Source organism: Malurus melanocephalus, unplaced genomic scaffold (assembly GCF_030028575.1).
Source record: "Malurus melanocephalus ecotype Western Australia unplaced genomic scaffold, MMel_1.1 scaffold_24, whole genome shotgun sequence".
In the NCBI taxonomy this organism is placed as follows: Eukaryota; Metazoa; Chordata; class Aves; order Passeriformes; family Maluridae; genus Malurus; species Malurus melanocephalus.
The window spans coordinates 188,286-200,776 of NW_026623256.1; the positions used below are offsets into that span (position 1 = coordinate 188,286).

Sequence of the window (12,491 nt, forward strand, 5' to 3'; positions counted from 1 at the left end):
AGAGGAGGGGATGCACTGCTCGCTGTGCCTTTAAGAAGAGCGAGGGCATCGCCGCTCCTCCCCTGCCTGGGAACAGCGTGTGCCTGGGAAAGTTGCTTGCAGCCGACCCTGGAGCATCTTTGCTCCGTGGCCGGTGGCCCTGCCCCGGGCCCCCASCCGTGAGGTGGCCCTGGGCCCCAGCGATCCCCGTTGTTGCTCCCCTTGCTGCCCGCAAGAAGATGCTCCTGGACCTGTCCTTTGCCCTGCCAGGAGCYGGAGGGGAGCCCCTGGACCAGTGGTCAGGAGGCCACAGGTACGTGGGGTGCTGGGGACAGGGGAATGCAGGGTGACCGAGGGGACAGAGGTAGGTGCCAGGGGTGCGTGGCAGGTTCCTTGAGCCGGGGTCAACTCCAGGAGAGCACAGGCACCASTGGGGAGGATGGGGTGCAGTGTGATGTGTCCCAAGGAGCAGTRTGGTCCCACAGCTGCCCTGAGGGTGACAACCACCCCGAGGGAAGATGTAGATGCTGAAGAGGAGCCTCAGGGGACAGTTCCACCAGTCATAGGATGCACAGGAAGTGAGAGCAGGGCAACGCGGTGTCCCTGCCTGCCTTGCTGGGCATCCTCTCCCTTTCACCTGCTCCCGACAACTGCAGCCACGTCACCAGTGGCTTTCCAGACAGTTTCTCCAGCTCTGGGGTAGGTCTCAGGCACAGTTCTGCTGTTGTGACTGCTGTGAGATGGTGTCTTGAGCAGGGCAGGATGATGTCTTGCAGCGGGCTCCAGCACAGTCCCTGTACTAGAAACCATGGGTGCTAGGGCCCCACATTAGGGTGCAGGAAAGGTCTGGGTGAGGTCTGGCTGACCTGCAGCCTCATGGCAGCTGCATTGGCATGGGGAGCAGCCCTTCACCACAATCGTCCTTCCCAGGGCTAGTGCTCAGAGCCAGGCTCTAACCCAGACAGTGCCAGGGGCTCAAGTCCCCGTGACAGCTCCATCCAGCTCTGCCTGGGGCCAGGCTGTGGTCTCCAGGACACATTGTCCTGGGATGGATGGATGGATGGATGGATGGATGGATAGATAGATGGATGGATGGATGGATGGACGGACGGACGGACGGACGGACGGACGGATGGATGGATGTGGGTGGTCAGCTCCCAGCTGGCAGGTCCCAGAGCTGCTCACCTTCCTGGAAGATGCAGATGCTGGAGGGAAAACTGCCTTGAGCATTACCGGAGCCCACTCAGCCCCTAACGGAGGTCTCGGTGGCAAATCCAGCTGCCACTCTTCCCGGAGGTCCAGTCCTCTCCTGCTTCATCCCCGTTCCGGAGCCGCTGCGCGTGGTGCAGCCGCGGGGCAGCCAGGGGCGGCACTTGAGGGAGAAGAGCCCGAGGAGCCGCTTTCTTTCCTTCCCTCTCGGGGAGCGGGTGGGAAAAGCCCTTTGGGGGGCCGGGCTGGGCGGGGGCCGCGCCGCTCTGCTCCCCCCCCGGACCGCGCTCCGGGCCGCCCTCCATAAAGGGGCGGGAGCGCCGGGGGCCGGTGCGCGCCGGCACCGCCTGCGCCCGGCTCGGCTCGGCTCGGCTCGGCACGGCACGGCACGGCACGGCACGGCTCGGCACGGCACGGAGCGGAGCGGTGCGGGACGGAGCGGCCCCGCGGGGCAGCGGTAGGTGCGGGGCTGTGGCGGGGTCCCGCCGCGGGTGGGGACACTGCGGGGCAGGACCGCGCTGCCTGCGCGGGCACCCATGGGCACTCGCTCTCCGTCCCGCGGAGGGGCTCGCACCGGGCTGGACCCGGCGTGGCCATCGCGGGGCTATCGGACCAGGTGCCCTGCGCCGCCGCATGCGTGGGAAGCGGCGGGACGGGGGGCTGGCAAACAGGGCTGCCCACGCTGGTCCCCGCTGCCATAGAGCACTTCCCTGGGGCGGGAGAAACCCCTGCGGGCGGGGGAACGGGTGCAGGAGAGATCGGGGTGCGCTGCTGCCTGTGCCATGGCGTGGGGCAGGGGAACGGCTGGGGAAGGGCTGGCGGAGGCAGAGCCCGGGTTGGAACGGGGCCAGGCGCTCCCCGTACCCCCCGCACCGTGGACAGCCCCACCGGCTGTTCACGGGCCAGCTGCTGCCCGCCTGCCCTGGCCCGAAGCGGGGCTCCCCCTGCGCCGTGGGGTGCCCGGGACGGTACTGGCATCCTGCCCTCTCARCGCTGCCAGGCGTCCTGGCACGGGTGGCGCTGGGAACCTCCGGGACTGCTGTCCCCAAGGCGTGGGGCTGGTGTGAGACGGTGGAGGCAGCATCCTCTCCTGCAGGCTCCCACGATGAGCAGCCAACTCCTGCTCCTGGCTGTGCTCCCGGCGCTCCTGGGTCCTCCAGCTGCCATGGCACAGAAGAGGAGCCAAGGTGGGTGCTGAGCACCGAGTGCACATGGTGGGTGGGACAATAAGAAGGCTCCAGCACCACTGTGCCACAGTGCCAGCCTGTGCACTGAGTTCTGTCACTGCTCCGCAGCCGTGTGTGAGGATGTGCTGCAGGCTGACATCGCCTTCCTGGTGGATGGCTCATCCAGCATCGGCAGGAACAACTTCCGTGCTGTCCGCGCTTTCATGGACGAGCTGGTGGGGCCCTTCGTGCAGGTGGTGGGCGAGAAKGCGGTGCGCTTTGCCGTGGCACAGTACAGTGATGACCCACGGTGAGCCCAAGGGAGGGGGCACGTCGGGAGCAGGGTGGCAGGGGCTGGGAAGTGACAGTGTCCCTCTGCGCTCCCCAGGGTGGAGTTCCCGTTCTCCCAGCACACTGATGGCACGAGYGTTCGGAGGGCCATCCAGCAGCTGAGCTACAAGGGTGGCAACACACGCACTGGTGCTGGCTTCCGCTACGTTGCTGACAACTTCTTCGGCCCCACGCAGCGCCGGCCCGGGGTCCCGCAGGTATGTGCAGAGCAGCGGCCCCAGCAACATGGGGAGAAGTGTCCATGGGCCCCATGATGGATCCCACAGTTCTTGCCTGGCCCTGCAGATCTGCATCCTCATCACGGATGGCAAGTCCCAGGATGATGCTGAGGGGCCGGCAGCAAAGCTGAAGAGCCAGGGCATCAAGGTCTTTGCCGTGGGTGAGCAAGGCTTCTGCACTATGTGAAAGAGTCTTCTGCTTGGTTCAGGTTCCTCCTTCACCCATCATCTCCCTCTGTCCCAGGTGTTAAGAATGCTGACCACAAGGAACTGATCCGTGTGGCCTCAATGCCTACTGATGCCTTCTTCTTCTACGTTGGTGACTTCAAGCTGCTGGACACGCTGGTGCCACTGATGACACGCAGGGTGTGCACCAGTGTTGGGGGCACCCTGCGCCTGCTTGGTATGGATCCCCATCCTCTTCCCTGAGGGGCACAGGTGCTGACAGTGCTGGTGTCAGACTGTGCACCCTTAGCACCTGTCCCCCCACCCCAAATGACCTCCTGGCTATCCCATCCCATCCCATCCCATCCCATCCCATCCCATCCCATCCCATCCCATCCCATCCCATCCCATCGGGCACACAATTGTGCTGCCCCAGCAAGATATCCTCACTGCTTCATGCACTGGGGAGCCAACAGCCCCTGTGCTACCCTGCAGATGGGCCAAGCCACACTGGCCCCTCCAACCTGGAGATCCCGGAGCGGGGCCTTGACCATCTGCAGATCCGCTGGAGAGCAGCCAGTGGTCCCATCACTGGCTACCGGGTGCAGTACGTGCCGCTGACAGGGCTGGGGCAGCCCATCATGGCAGAGAGGCAGGAGGTGAGTGCTCCCTGCTGACTGCTCAGAGCTCCTGGGGGTTCCTGGTGGCTCCATGTGTGACCTGGGGAAGATCAGGGGATGACACTGTCCCTGCCCAGGTGAGCGTGGGGCCACGGGAGACAAGCACTGTGCTTCGGGGACTGCGCGTGGGCACAGAGTACCTGGTCACGGTCACCGCCCAGTACGCCAACAGCATCGGCGAGTCGGTGTCCGGCCGAGCACGCACCCGTGAGTGTTCATGCCCAGAGGGACAGGAGAGCATGTAGGCACCAGGTGTGCTGTGGGCTCACCCCTGCTTCTGTGTGCCTGCAGAAAGCCGTGCCGGCTCCACGCTGGATTTCCGTGTGGTGGAGATTGGACCAACCTTCCTGTGGCTGGCCTGGCAGCCTGGCCCTGAGCTCCCTCAGGGCTACAGTCTCAGCTATGCTGTGCAAGGTGAGGGGATGGTCCCTGTGAGGGTCGGTGCTGCCTGGGCAGCCTGCCTTTGTGCAGAGCCCTGGCACAGGGTTAGTGCAGGGATGCATGCCCAAGTACCGTGGGTGTGTACACTCCCACCACGGCGGCCGGCATGTGTGCGCGGGGTGTGGGGCGCGTGTGTGCGGTGCTGYGGAAGCAGCCTGTGTATTCCTGCACCCGGAGGCTTTGTGTGCAAGGCTCAGGGTGTGTGCTTGGGCGTGCACAATGGCTGGGGGCCTGGCATGTGCCCTCACGGCTGCTGTGCGTGGGGGGCAGGCAGCAGACCCCTGTCCCAGCCAGGGACCAGGCGGGAGCCGCACACCTGGCAGCCCCACCCTGGCCTCGGGCGCTCAAAGGGGTGCCCCTGCCCTGGCCCACATCCCAGCCTCTCCCGGTGCTCCCCACCCCTGGCACTGACTGGCATCCTCAGGGCAGGGTGCAGGCCCACAGACACCCCTTCCCTGCCGGGTCCRGTGTGTGCCATGTCCCTGTGCCCACCCACACCTCTCCAGGAGCAGCCCAAAGGGAGGAGAAGAGCCTGGCAGCCAGTGCACAGTCGGCCATACTCAGCAATCTGCGGCCTGACACCGAGTACGTGGTGATGCTCCGGCCCCGCTATGCACAGCAGCCCGCTGTCCCTGCCACTCTCACCGCCCGGACACGTAAGCACTGTGCCCAGCCCTGGAACTAGGAACGGGTTCCCAGCACAGGAATGCCCCCCTCCAAGTCACTGTGCCCTGTTGGGATGGGGCTGCCTGGCCCATTGCTGCCTGTGGGGATGGGATGGGGATGCTCTGAGCCCCAAAAGTTGCTCCCAGGGCAGGGTGCAGCATTGTGTGCTCTCAATTTCCTTTCCAGCCTTCGGGGAGTGTTTCCACCAGAGCTTTCCTCCCATGACGTAAAAAATGTTGACTGAAAAAATGCAGGGTCTGAGCARAGTGCTCTGCGGGAGGAAAGTGTGGTTTCCACCAGGGCAGAGGCTGTTGGAAAGCATCTCYGGGTAGGAGTGGGGGTGAGGCCCCAGGGCAACACCTTTGCAAGCGCCAGATTTTGGCAAACCAAATCTTTGCCCCAGGCAGTCTTAACCCACAGAAAGTATTTAAGGCATTAAGAGGAAGACATTTGAGCTCAGCTCCAGTTTGCATGAGTTTGTTGCTTTGAAGGAGCCGCCTGGGTGCGGGCTGCACTCAGTGACCTCAGTGTGGTTCAGCATCTGTGAGCAGGGGCAAGGAGGCTTCCTGTAGAAGGTGGTTTGCAGGGGAAGGTGCTTTCCACTGCCCCCTGCCCCATTCTCACATGGGAGATGGACAGTCACCTCACTTCCACAGGGCGCCTGGTGGGCGTGCAGCAGTTCACTGTCCACAACGTCTCAGCACAGAGCATGCTGCTGGCCTGGCAGTCTGTCACTGGTGCCACCGGCTACCGGCTCTCCTGGGCCACCCTGACAGGTAGGTGCCTCTCCCAGAGCTTGTGTCCCTTCTGCTGGTGGCCCCCCTGAGGAAGGACAAGAGGGAGCTGGTGGCCCCTGCTGCCTGAAYCCCTCAAAGGGACTGCTGCACTGGCTCCCACAGGGCAGGACAAGCACAAGGTGGACCTTGATGCCAGGCAGACGTCACACGCACTGGTGGGGCTGCAGCCCAACACTGACTACRTGGTGACAGTGGCCCCACTTTTCGGGCAGCTGGAGGGGCCCACAGCCACTGTGCGGCAGAGGACAGGTGGGTGTTGGGTACAGGTGATGCCATCCTGCTGCTGTGCACGGGAGGAGGCAGGGAGCAGCTCTCAGCCCCTACCCTGCTGTGTGCAGGGACCAGAGACCCAGGCTGGGTGGCTGGCAGCAGAGTGGCACAGGGTATCCTGGCCCATGGGGTCCCTCTTGCAGAGGCAGGTACAGACCAGAYGCTGCAGACCAACATCCTGGGCCCCACATCCATCCAGGTGCTCTGGACCAGTGCCCGTGATGCTCGTGGCTACCGTCTGGAGTGGAAGAGAGCCACAGGTGGGCTCAGGGTGCCTGTTGCCCCTGCGGGCCCTCCATGGCAGCAGCTGGCTGTGACCCTTCCCTTCCTGCAGGACCAGAGCCCCCCAGAACGGTGTCTCTCCCCAGCAGCACTAACACTTACCAGCTGACAGGGCTGAAGCCGGGCACCGAGTACCGCATCACCCTCTACACACTCTATGATGGTGGGGAGGTGGCCACCCCTGTCACCACCTTTCAGACAGGTGAGTGCTGCTGGGCTGTCCCCCACTGTCCCAAGGGCATGGAGGGGTGTCCCACATGGCATTGCTCAGCCTGAGGACTGCCTCAGCCTGAGACCCCCCAGCTCTGTCACAGCCCAGGATGGGTGTGGGGGCCGTGCTGYCCAGGCTGTGCCATTCCAGCCATGCCTCATGCGTCCCCCCGCAGGTGTGGAGGCACCCGTGGGTGCCGTGTCAGACCTGCGGCTCGTTGAGGAATCGGGCAGGAGGGTGCGGCTGAGCTGGACGGGTGTCCCCGGTGCCACCGAGTACAAAGTGGTGGTGCGCAACAGCCAGGGTGAGTGTGTGGGCAGGGACACGGGTGGCACCGGGGGGATCCTGTCCGGCTGACAGCGAGCATCTGCACTGCCCTGCTCCTGGCAGATGGCACGGAGAGGACAAGGCGCATCCCAGGCAGCCAGACGGGGCTGGAGCTTGGTGACCTGCGGGAGGGCATCCCCTACCTGGTGCGTGTCTCAGCGCTCGCAGGCAGCCGGGAGGGCAGTTCCGCCACGCTCACCGTCCGCCTCAGTAAGTGCACATCAGGGATTGGCACCAGGAGTCCCGCCACTGCATGCCCCCACTCTGGCTTGCATCTGTCCTCTATTCCCCTGCAACCCCTCGGGGTGGCAGCGTGGCTCTGGGGTGCCTCTGGGCTCTCCAAGGTGACGCTGTGGTGCTATGGGGTGCAGAGTATCCAGAGGTGGGCAGCATTTCCGAGCTGCAGGTGATGGAGGCCGGTCCCACCCAGCTGCGGGTCACCTGGCGAGGGCTGCCRGGCGCTGGGGGCTACCTGTTGACGTGGCAAGGGAGTGACGGTGAGTGTGTGGACTGTGGRGGGCTGTGGTGGCAGTGCTGGAGCCCTTCCTATCCCAGCCATGTGTCTCAGGTCTGAAGCAATCCCGCTTCCTCCCTGCCGACCCCACCACCTTCACCATCGAGGGGCTGAGCCCTGGCGTTACCTACACGGTCGGTGTCTCAGCCATTGTGGATGGCCGCGAGGGCAGCCCTGTCACTGCCACGGGGCGGATAGGTGAGGTGACCCCGCCTGACAGTGCTGTGTGGTGCCATTTGCTGTGAACCCGGGTGACAACGGCCCTCTTGGTGTCACAGTGCCTGAGCAGGTGGGGAAGGTGACCCAGCTGGAGGTTCAGGCATCCAGGAGCAACATCGCCCGTGTCACCTGGGTTGGTGTGCCGGGAGCCACTGCCTACCGTGTGGTGTGGAGCCGCAGGGACGGTAACGTGGGACAGGGGTGGGGATGGGCTGTGAAGGTGGCAGGGTGACAGGGCTGATGCCACAGTCCTTGACAGGGGRCTCGGAGAATAGCCGGAGGGTTCCTGGCCACATCAGCTCCTTTGACATCCCCGACCTGGAGGGGGGCGTCTCCTACACTGTGAAGGTGACAGCGCTCATTGGCAACCGGGAGGGCAACCCCGTCTCCATTGTCGTCACCACCCGTGAGTGCTGGGGCAGGGGGCAGCACCCCAGGGTGGCACTCCTGTCCCTAATGCCTGCCCTTCTGCCCCACAGCGGAGGCAGTCCCCCTACGCCCCGTCAGTGGCTTCCAGGTGACGGAGGCTTCGGAGCACCGCCTGCGCCTGACCTGGGTGCCAGTGGCTGGCAGCACCGGGTACCGCCTGTTCTGGCGCCTGGCTGAAGGTGAGCGTGGCTGGCTGGCACTCCTGCATCCCTGCCAGCCCCCACCTGACCCCCCTCACCCCTCTCTACCCCTGGCAGGGGGTGCCCAGCGCAGCCAGCAGCTCCCAGCCACCTCAAGCTCCTATGACCTGTCGGGACTGGAGCCGGGCCAGCGCTACCACATCAGCATCACCAGCCTGGCTGGCAGCCGGGAGAGCGAGCCAGCTGCCATCACTGCCATCACCAGTAAGGGATTGCCTGGGGCAAGGTGGCATCAGACCCCTGACACATGGCCTGAGCCATGTGGCTCAGCACCCAGCACCCAGCACCCAGACTGGGCTGTCCCAGCACTGGGCTGGGGAGGGAGCTGGGAGTGTGTTGGAGGCTGTTCTATGTTTCCTCCTCTTTGGCAGCTGCCCCAGGCCACGTCACCAGCCTGCRGGTGGTGGAGGTGCGGAGAGATTCGGTGACGCTCAGCTGGACCCCAGTCCCTGGTGCCTCCGGCTACATCCTCTCCTGGAGCCCTCCCGCAGGTGAGACCAGTGTGYGGCCCCGGGACAGCGGGCAGCATCCCCGCAGGGGCTTGCTGATCCCTCTGACTGTCCCCTGGGTGGCAGCTGGTGGGGAGAAGGGGCGGACGCTGCCCAGCACTGCCAGCTCCCAGCAGGTCTCTGGGCTGCGCCTGGGCCGGCGCTACACCTTCACCCTCCGCCCGCTGCTGGGGAGCACACCGGGTGCCGAGGCGTCCGTCAGTGAGCGCACAGGTACTGTGGGGTCACTGCACGGCTGGGCTGGGCTTGTGTCCACTCTGGTGGTGGCTTCACCCCTTCCCTGTTCGCAGTCTGCAGGGATGCCCAAGGTGACGTGGTRTTTCTGGTGCACGGCACCCGCGACAGCTCCTCCGGTGCCGACGCTGTCCGCACCCTGCTGTCCAACACCGTGTCCGCCCTGGGGCGCCTGGGCCCTGAGGGCACGCAGGTAGGCTGCTGCCACAGTACTGGGGGCACGGGACCGTGGGTAGGCCACAGTGCCCACAGCTCCCCTGYACCCTCACAGGTGGCCCTGGCCACGTACAGCTACCGCAGCCTGCCCTGGCTGCTCCTCAACCGCTCCAGTGACCTGCCCGCCGTGCTGGAACGGATCCGCACCATCCGCTACGAGGAGCCCAGCGGCAACGCCATCGGTGAGGGGCGGCTCCAGGAGCTGGGCAGTGGCTTCCAGGATCCTGCTGACCATCCCTTTTCCTTGTCCCTCTCTAGGGGCAGCCATCACCTTTGCCAGGACCTACCTGCTGAGTCCAGGGGCCGGGCGCCGGCCCGGGGTGCCAGCAGTGCTGGTGGTCCTGGCTGACGGCCCCTCCGGGGATGATGCCATCGCTGCGGCCAGGGATGTCAAGGCYGGGGGTGAGGATGAATGGGGTGTCATCAGGGTGTGCAGGGAGCTCTCTGGGGTGCTGATGGTGCTGTTGGCTCAGGGGTCCAGGTGCTGGCAGTGGGCTTGGAGGGGGCAGACCGGGAGCAGCTCCAGCGTTTGGTCACCAGTGAGGACCCACGGTACATCTACCATGGCGGCCTGGAAGAGCTGGAGGGAGAGCTCACAGATGACCTCTGCACTATCATCTCCACCAGGGTAAGGGCCAGAGTGCCTCGTGGGGGTGTGGAGGGGGAGCAGCTCCATGCGAGCCTGCCCCCTTGAGTTCACACGTGCTTGTCTTGTCTTGCCAGCCAGAGCCAAAGCCAAAGCCCTGCACTGCACAGTGCCCTAAGGTGAGTCTCCCTATGCTGTGCTGTGCCACAGGGCACCCCCAGCTGCTGGTGGCAGAAGCCCAGTGGGGAGTCAAGTACAAGGTGSCAGCCCCTAACCCTTTCCCTCTGTCCCCTTGCAGGGCGAGAAGGGAGACCGCGGTGAGGCAGTGAGTGACCCCCCTGCCCGCAGCTGGTGGCTCTGAGGGTTCTGCATCCCCCAAACCACGCTGACACCACTCACAGGGGATGCTCACCACTGGCTTTGTCTCTGCAGGGACCTCAAGGACGCATAGGACCRCCGGGTCCTCCTGGTCAGCCGGTAATATCCTGATGGAGGGGGGGATATGGGGGGCAGCTCCTTGGAGAGGGCAGTGACACGGTCCCCATGTCCTCATGTTCCCTTGTCCCTTTTCCATGCCGGGGGGTGGGTGTGGGGCAAGGACATGTCCAGCCCTTGTTACAGGGGTGGACAGGGAACACCTCTTGAYCACCACCTGCCACCCAGCCTGTCCTCTCTGCTGGGTCTCCAGGGTCGCCACGGGCTGCCTGGCCCTCCTGGACCGCCAGGGCCACAGGGTCCRCGAGGAGAGAGCATCGAGCGTCCAGGCAAGAAGGGGGACAGGGTRAGTACCTCTGGCCACTCACCCAGGCACCCCAGGGTCCATGGGCACACTGACCTGTCACTGCCTCGTGTCCCTTCATTCCCCCTGACATCCACACTGGAGGGGGAATCCCACTGAAGAACCCCAGCCCAGMCGCACACTGCTCCCTCACACCCCAGCTCAGCACACCAGGGAAAGGCACCCCAGAACCCAGCTCTGCCATGGTCTGCCCTGGGCTCCCAGTGCTAGAACCTGAACTGCCTGGGGCACTGAGGGCATCTGGCGGTGCTGGGGTACACCAGATGCTGGCATGATGCTCCTCTGTCCTGCAGGGATTTCCAGGAGCTGATGGGACACCAGGAAGCCCTGGACGCCCTGGGAATCCTGGATCACCCGGCCAGCCAGTGAGTGAGGGTGTCCCTGGGGTTTGCCACTATACAGAGGGCTCTTTCCATTGCCCTGCCTGCTCCCTGAGCCATCCTCTGCTTCCCTGCTCCCGGTGCTGGGGGAGTCTCAGCAGCTGGCAGGGTCACTGCTGTCTCCTGTGTATCCCTGGCAAAGTGTGCTGTCCCTGCTTTGGCTGGAGCTCCCATGCCTTGCCATGCCATGCCTTGCCATGCCATGCCATGCCATGCCATGCCATGCCATGCCATGCCATGCCATGCCATGCCATGCCATGCCATGCCATGCCATCCTCACTCCCCTGGCTGGCAGGGACATGTTCACCTCCTGAGCTGTTATTTTCCAGGGCATCCAAGGCATTCCTGGTCCTCGAGGGGATCCTGTGAGTATGGCCCCAGCCCTCCCCGGTCCTACTCACACCCAACACCTCCTCTCACTGTTGTCTTTCCTTCCCAGGGGATACGGGGKCCCTCAGGACTTACTGGCCCAAAGGGGGAGAAAGGTGAACCGGTATGTGATGGACAGGGCCTGCACCATGGGGATCCATGGGGAACATTGGGGACCCTGGTGGGCACATCTTGGCCCCTGGCATTTCCTGACCCCATGGTCTCCCCATCTCCCTGCCAGACTCCAAGCCTTGTGGCACTCTGCCCCAACAGAGCACATGGGGTCACAGATTTTTCCTCCCCGTGTTGTGCAGGGAGAGCCCAGGGTGATCACGGATGGAGAACAGGGGCTGCCAGGCCGGAAAGGGGAGCCAGGTGTGCCGGTAGGTGTGGGAACACGTGTGTGAAGGGGTGTCTGCCAGCACCCCCAGCCCATGCCACAGCCTCAGCTGATGGAGCTCCTCTGTCCTCCAGGGCAGCCCTGGCTCTCCTGGGATCCCCGGCCCGCGGGGGCCCCTTGGTGATCCAGGCCCTCCTGGTCCGCTCGGACCCATGGGGCTCCCAGGACCTCCTGGAGAGTTTGTGAAGGTACATCCCGCCRGTGCTGCACGGGGATGGCTGGGGGGCTCTGTGGGCAGATGGATGGGGTAACTTGGAACTGCTCTCCCGTGGGCTCCTCCTGGCCCTGCACACGGGCTGTGCCCCCACCAGCTGTGCCTGCACACACATGGGAGTGCATGGGCTGGCACTGGGCAGCGTGGGGAGAGGCACATGGCTTCACATACCCTAACGCCACTGTTGATGGGCTCTACCCAGCATGTTCCTCTTCTCTTCAAGGAAGGCATGGGCACAGYCCAGAACTGCCCTTATTTGCTTTTTTTTGCCTTTGCAGGGAGAAAAGGGTGACCGAGGGGAAAGGGTGAGTGGGTCTGCATTTCCCCAACTCCCCTGCCCTCCTGGCTGGAGGTCCCTTGAGTGTCCGAGGGCACTGCAGCCCCTCAGAGTGCTGGGGGACTGAGCCCTAGGGGGAAACCACACAGGAGCTGACCCTTGTCTCTGCAGGGCCCCCCTGGACTCATGGATGGGGCAGCACCTCGAGGGGAGCCCGGACCCCCGGTGAGTCCAGCCCCTAGACCAACAGGGCTGCAGTGGCTGTGTGTGCCCAGGGCTCAGCTGYTCTCCCCAGGGGCTGAGATCTCCTCTCTTGCAGGGCCTGCCGGGGGATCCTGGGCCTCGGGGACCTGCTGGGCCCCCTGGSCTGAAGGGAGAGAAGG

The 12,491-nt window shown here is 64.7% G+C and overlaps 1 protein-coding gene across 1 annotated transcript in view; it reads left to right on the top strand.

Annotated features, from left to right (window-relative positions):
• The first annotated feature begins 1,576 nt into the window (after positions 1-1,576).
• The window catches only part of COL7A1 (collagen type VII alpha 1 chain), a 30,472-nt gene continuing 19,557 nt past the window's right edge, over positions 1,577-12,491 (top strand). The window contains exons 1-40 of the mRNA XM_057390210.1: positions 1,577-1,645; positions 2,285-2,375; positions 2,484-2,664; positions 2,743-2,902; positions 2,991-3,084; positions 3,168-3,326; positions 3,584-3,747; positions 3,846-3,975; positions 4,060-4,182; positions 4,716-4,865; positions 5,532-5,651; positions 5,775-5,921; positions 6,086-6,202; positions 6,277-6,426; positions 6,611-6,739; positions 6,826-6,972; positions 7,134-7,259; positions 7,331-7,474; positions 7,555-7,680; positions 7,716-7,901; positions 7,975-8,103; positions 8,182-8,328; positions 8,496-8,615; positions 8,700-8,846; positions 8,924-9,060; positions 9,139-9,265; positions 9,342-9,485; positions 9,557-9,711; positions 9,807-9,848; positions 9,968-9,994; positions 10,102-10,146; positions 10,358-10,450; positions 10,762-10,833; positions 11,178-11,213; positions 11,288-11,341; positions 11,532-11,600; positions 11,692-11,805; positions 12,110-12,136; positions 12,280-12,333; positions 12,428-12,490. Of these exons, the coding sequence (XP_057246193.1) occupies positions 2,294-2,375; positions 2,484-2,664; positions 2,743-2,902; positions 2,991-3,084; positions 3,168-3,326; positions 3,584-3,747; positions 3,846-3,975; positions 4,060-4,182; positions 4,716-4,865; positions 5,532-5,651; positions 5,775-5,921; positions 6,086-6,202; positions 6,277-6,426; positions 6,611-6,739; positions 6,826-6,972; positions 7,134-7,259; positions 7,331-7,474; positions 7,555-7,680; positions 7,716-7,901; positions 7,975-8,103; positions 8,182-8,328; positions 8,496-8,615; positions 8,700-8,846; positions 8,924-9,060; positions 9,139-9,265; positions 9,342-9,485; positions 9,557-9,711; positions 9,807-9,848; positions 9,968-9,994; positions 10,102-10,146; positions 10,358-10,450; positions 10,762-10,833; positions 11,178-11,213; positions 11,288-11,341; positions 11,532-11,600; positions 11,692-11,805; positions 12,110-12,136; positions 12,280-12,333; positions 12,428-12,490 (4,437 nt within the window). The 5' untranslated portion in view covers positions 1,577-1,645; positions 2,285-2,293. The remainder of the gene's footprint in view (positions 1,646-2,284; positions 2,376-2,483; positions 2,665-2,742; positions 2,903-2,990; positions 3,085-3,167; positions 3,327-3,583; positions 3,748-3,845; positions 3,976-4,059; positions 4,183-4,715; positions 4,866-5,531; positions 5,652-5,774; positions 5,922-6,085; positions 6,203-6,276; positions 6,427-6,610; positions 6,740-6,825; positions 6,973-7,133; positions 7,260-7,330; positions 7,475-7,554; positions 7,681-7,715; positions 7,902-7,974; positions 8,104-8,181; positions 8,329-8,495; positions 8,616-8,699; positions 8,847-8,923; positions 9,061-9,138; positions 9,266-9,341; positions 9,486-9,556; positions 9,712-9,806; positions 9,849-9,967; positions 9,995-10,101; positions 10,147-10,357; positions 10,451-10,761; positions 10,834-11,177; positions 11,214-11,287; positions 11,342-11,531; positions 11,601-11,691; positions 11,806-12,109; positions 12,137-12,279; positions 12,334-12,427; position 12,491) is intronic.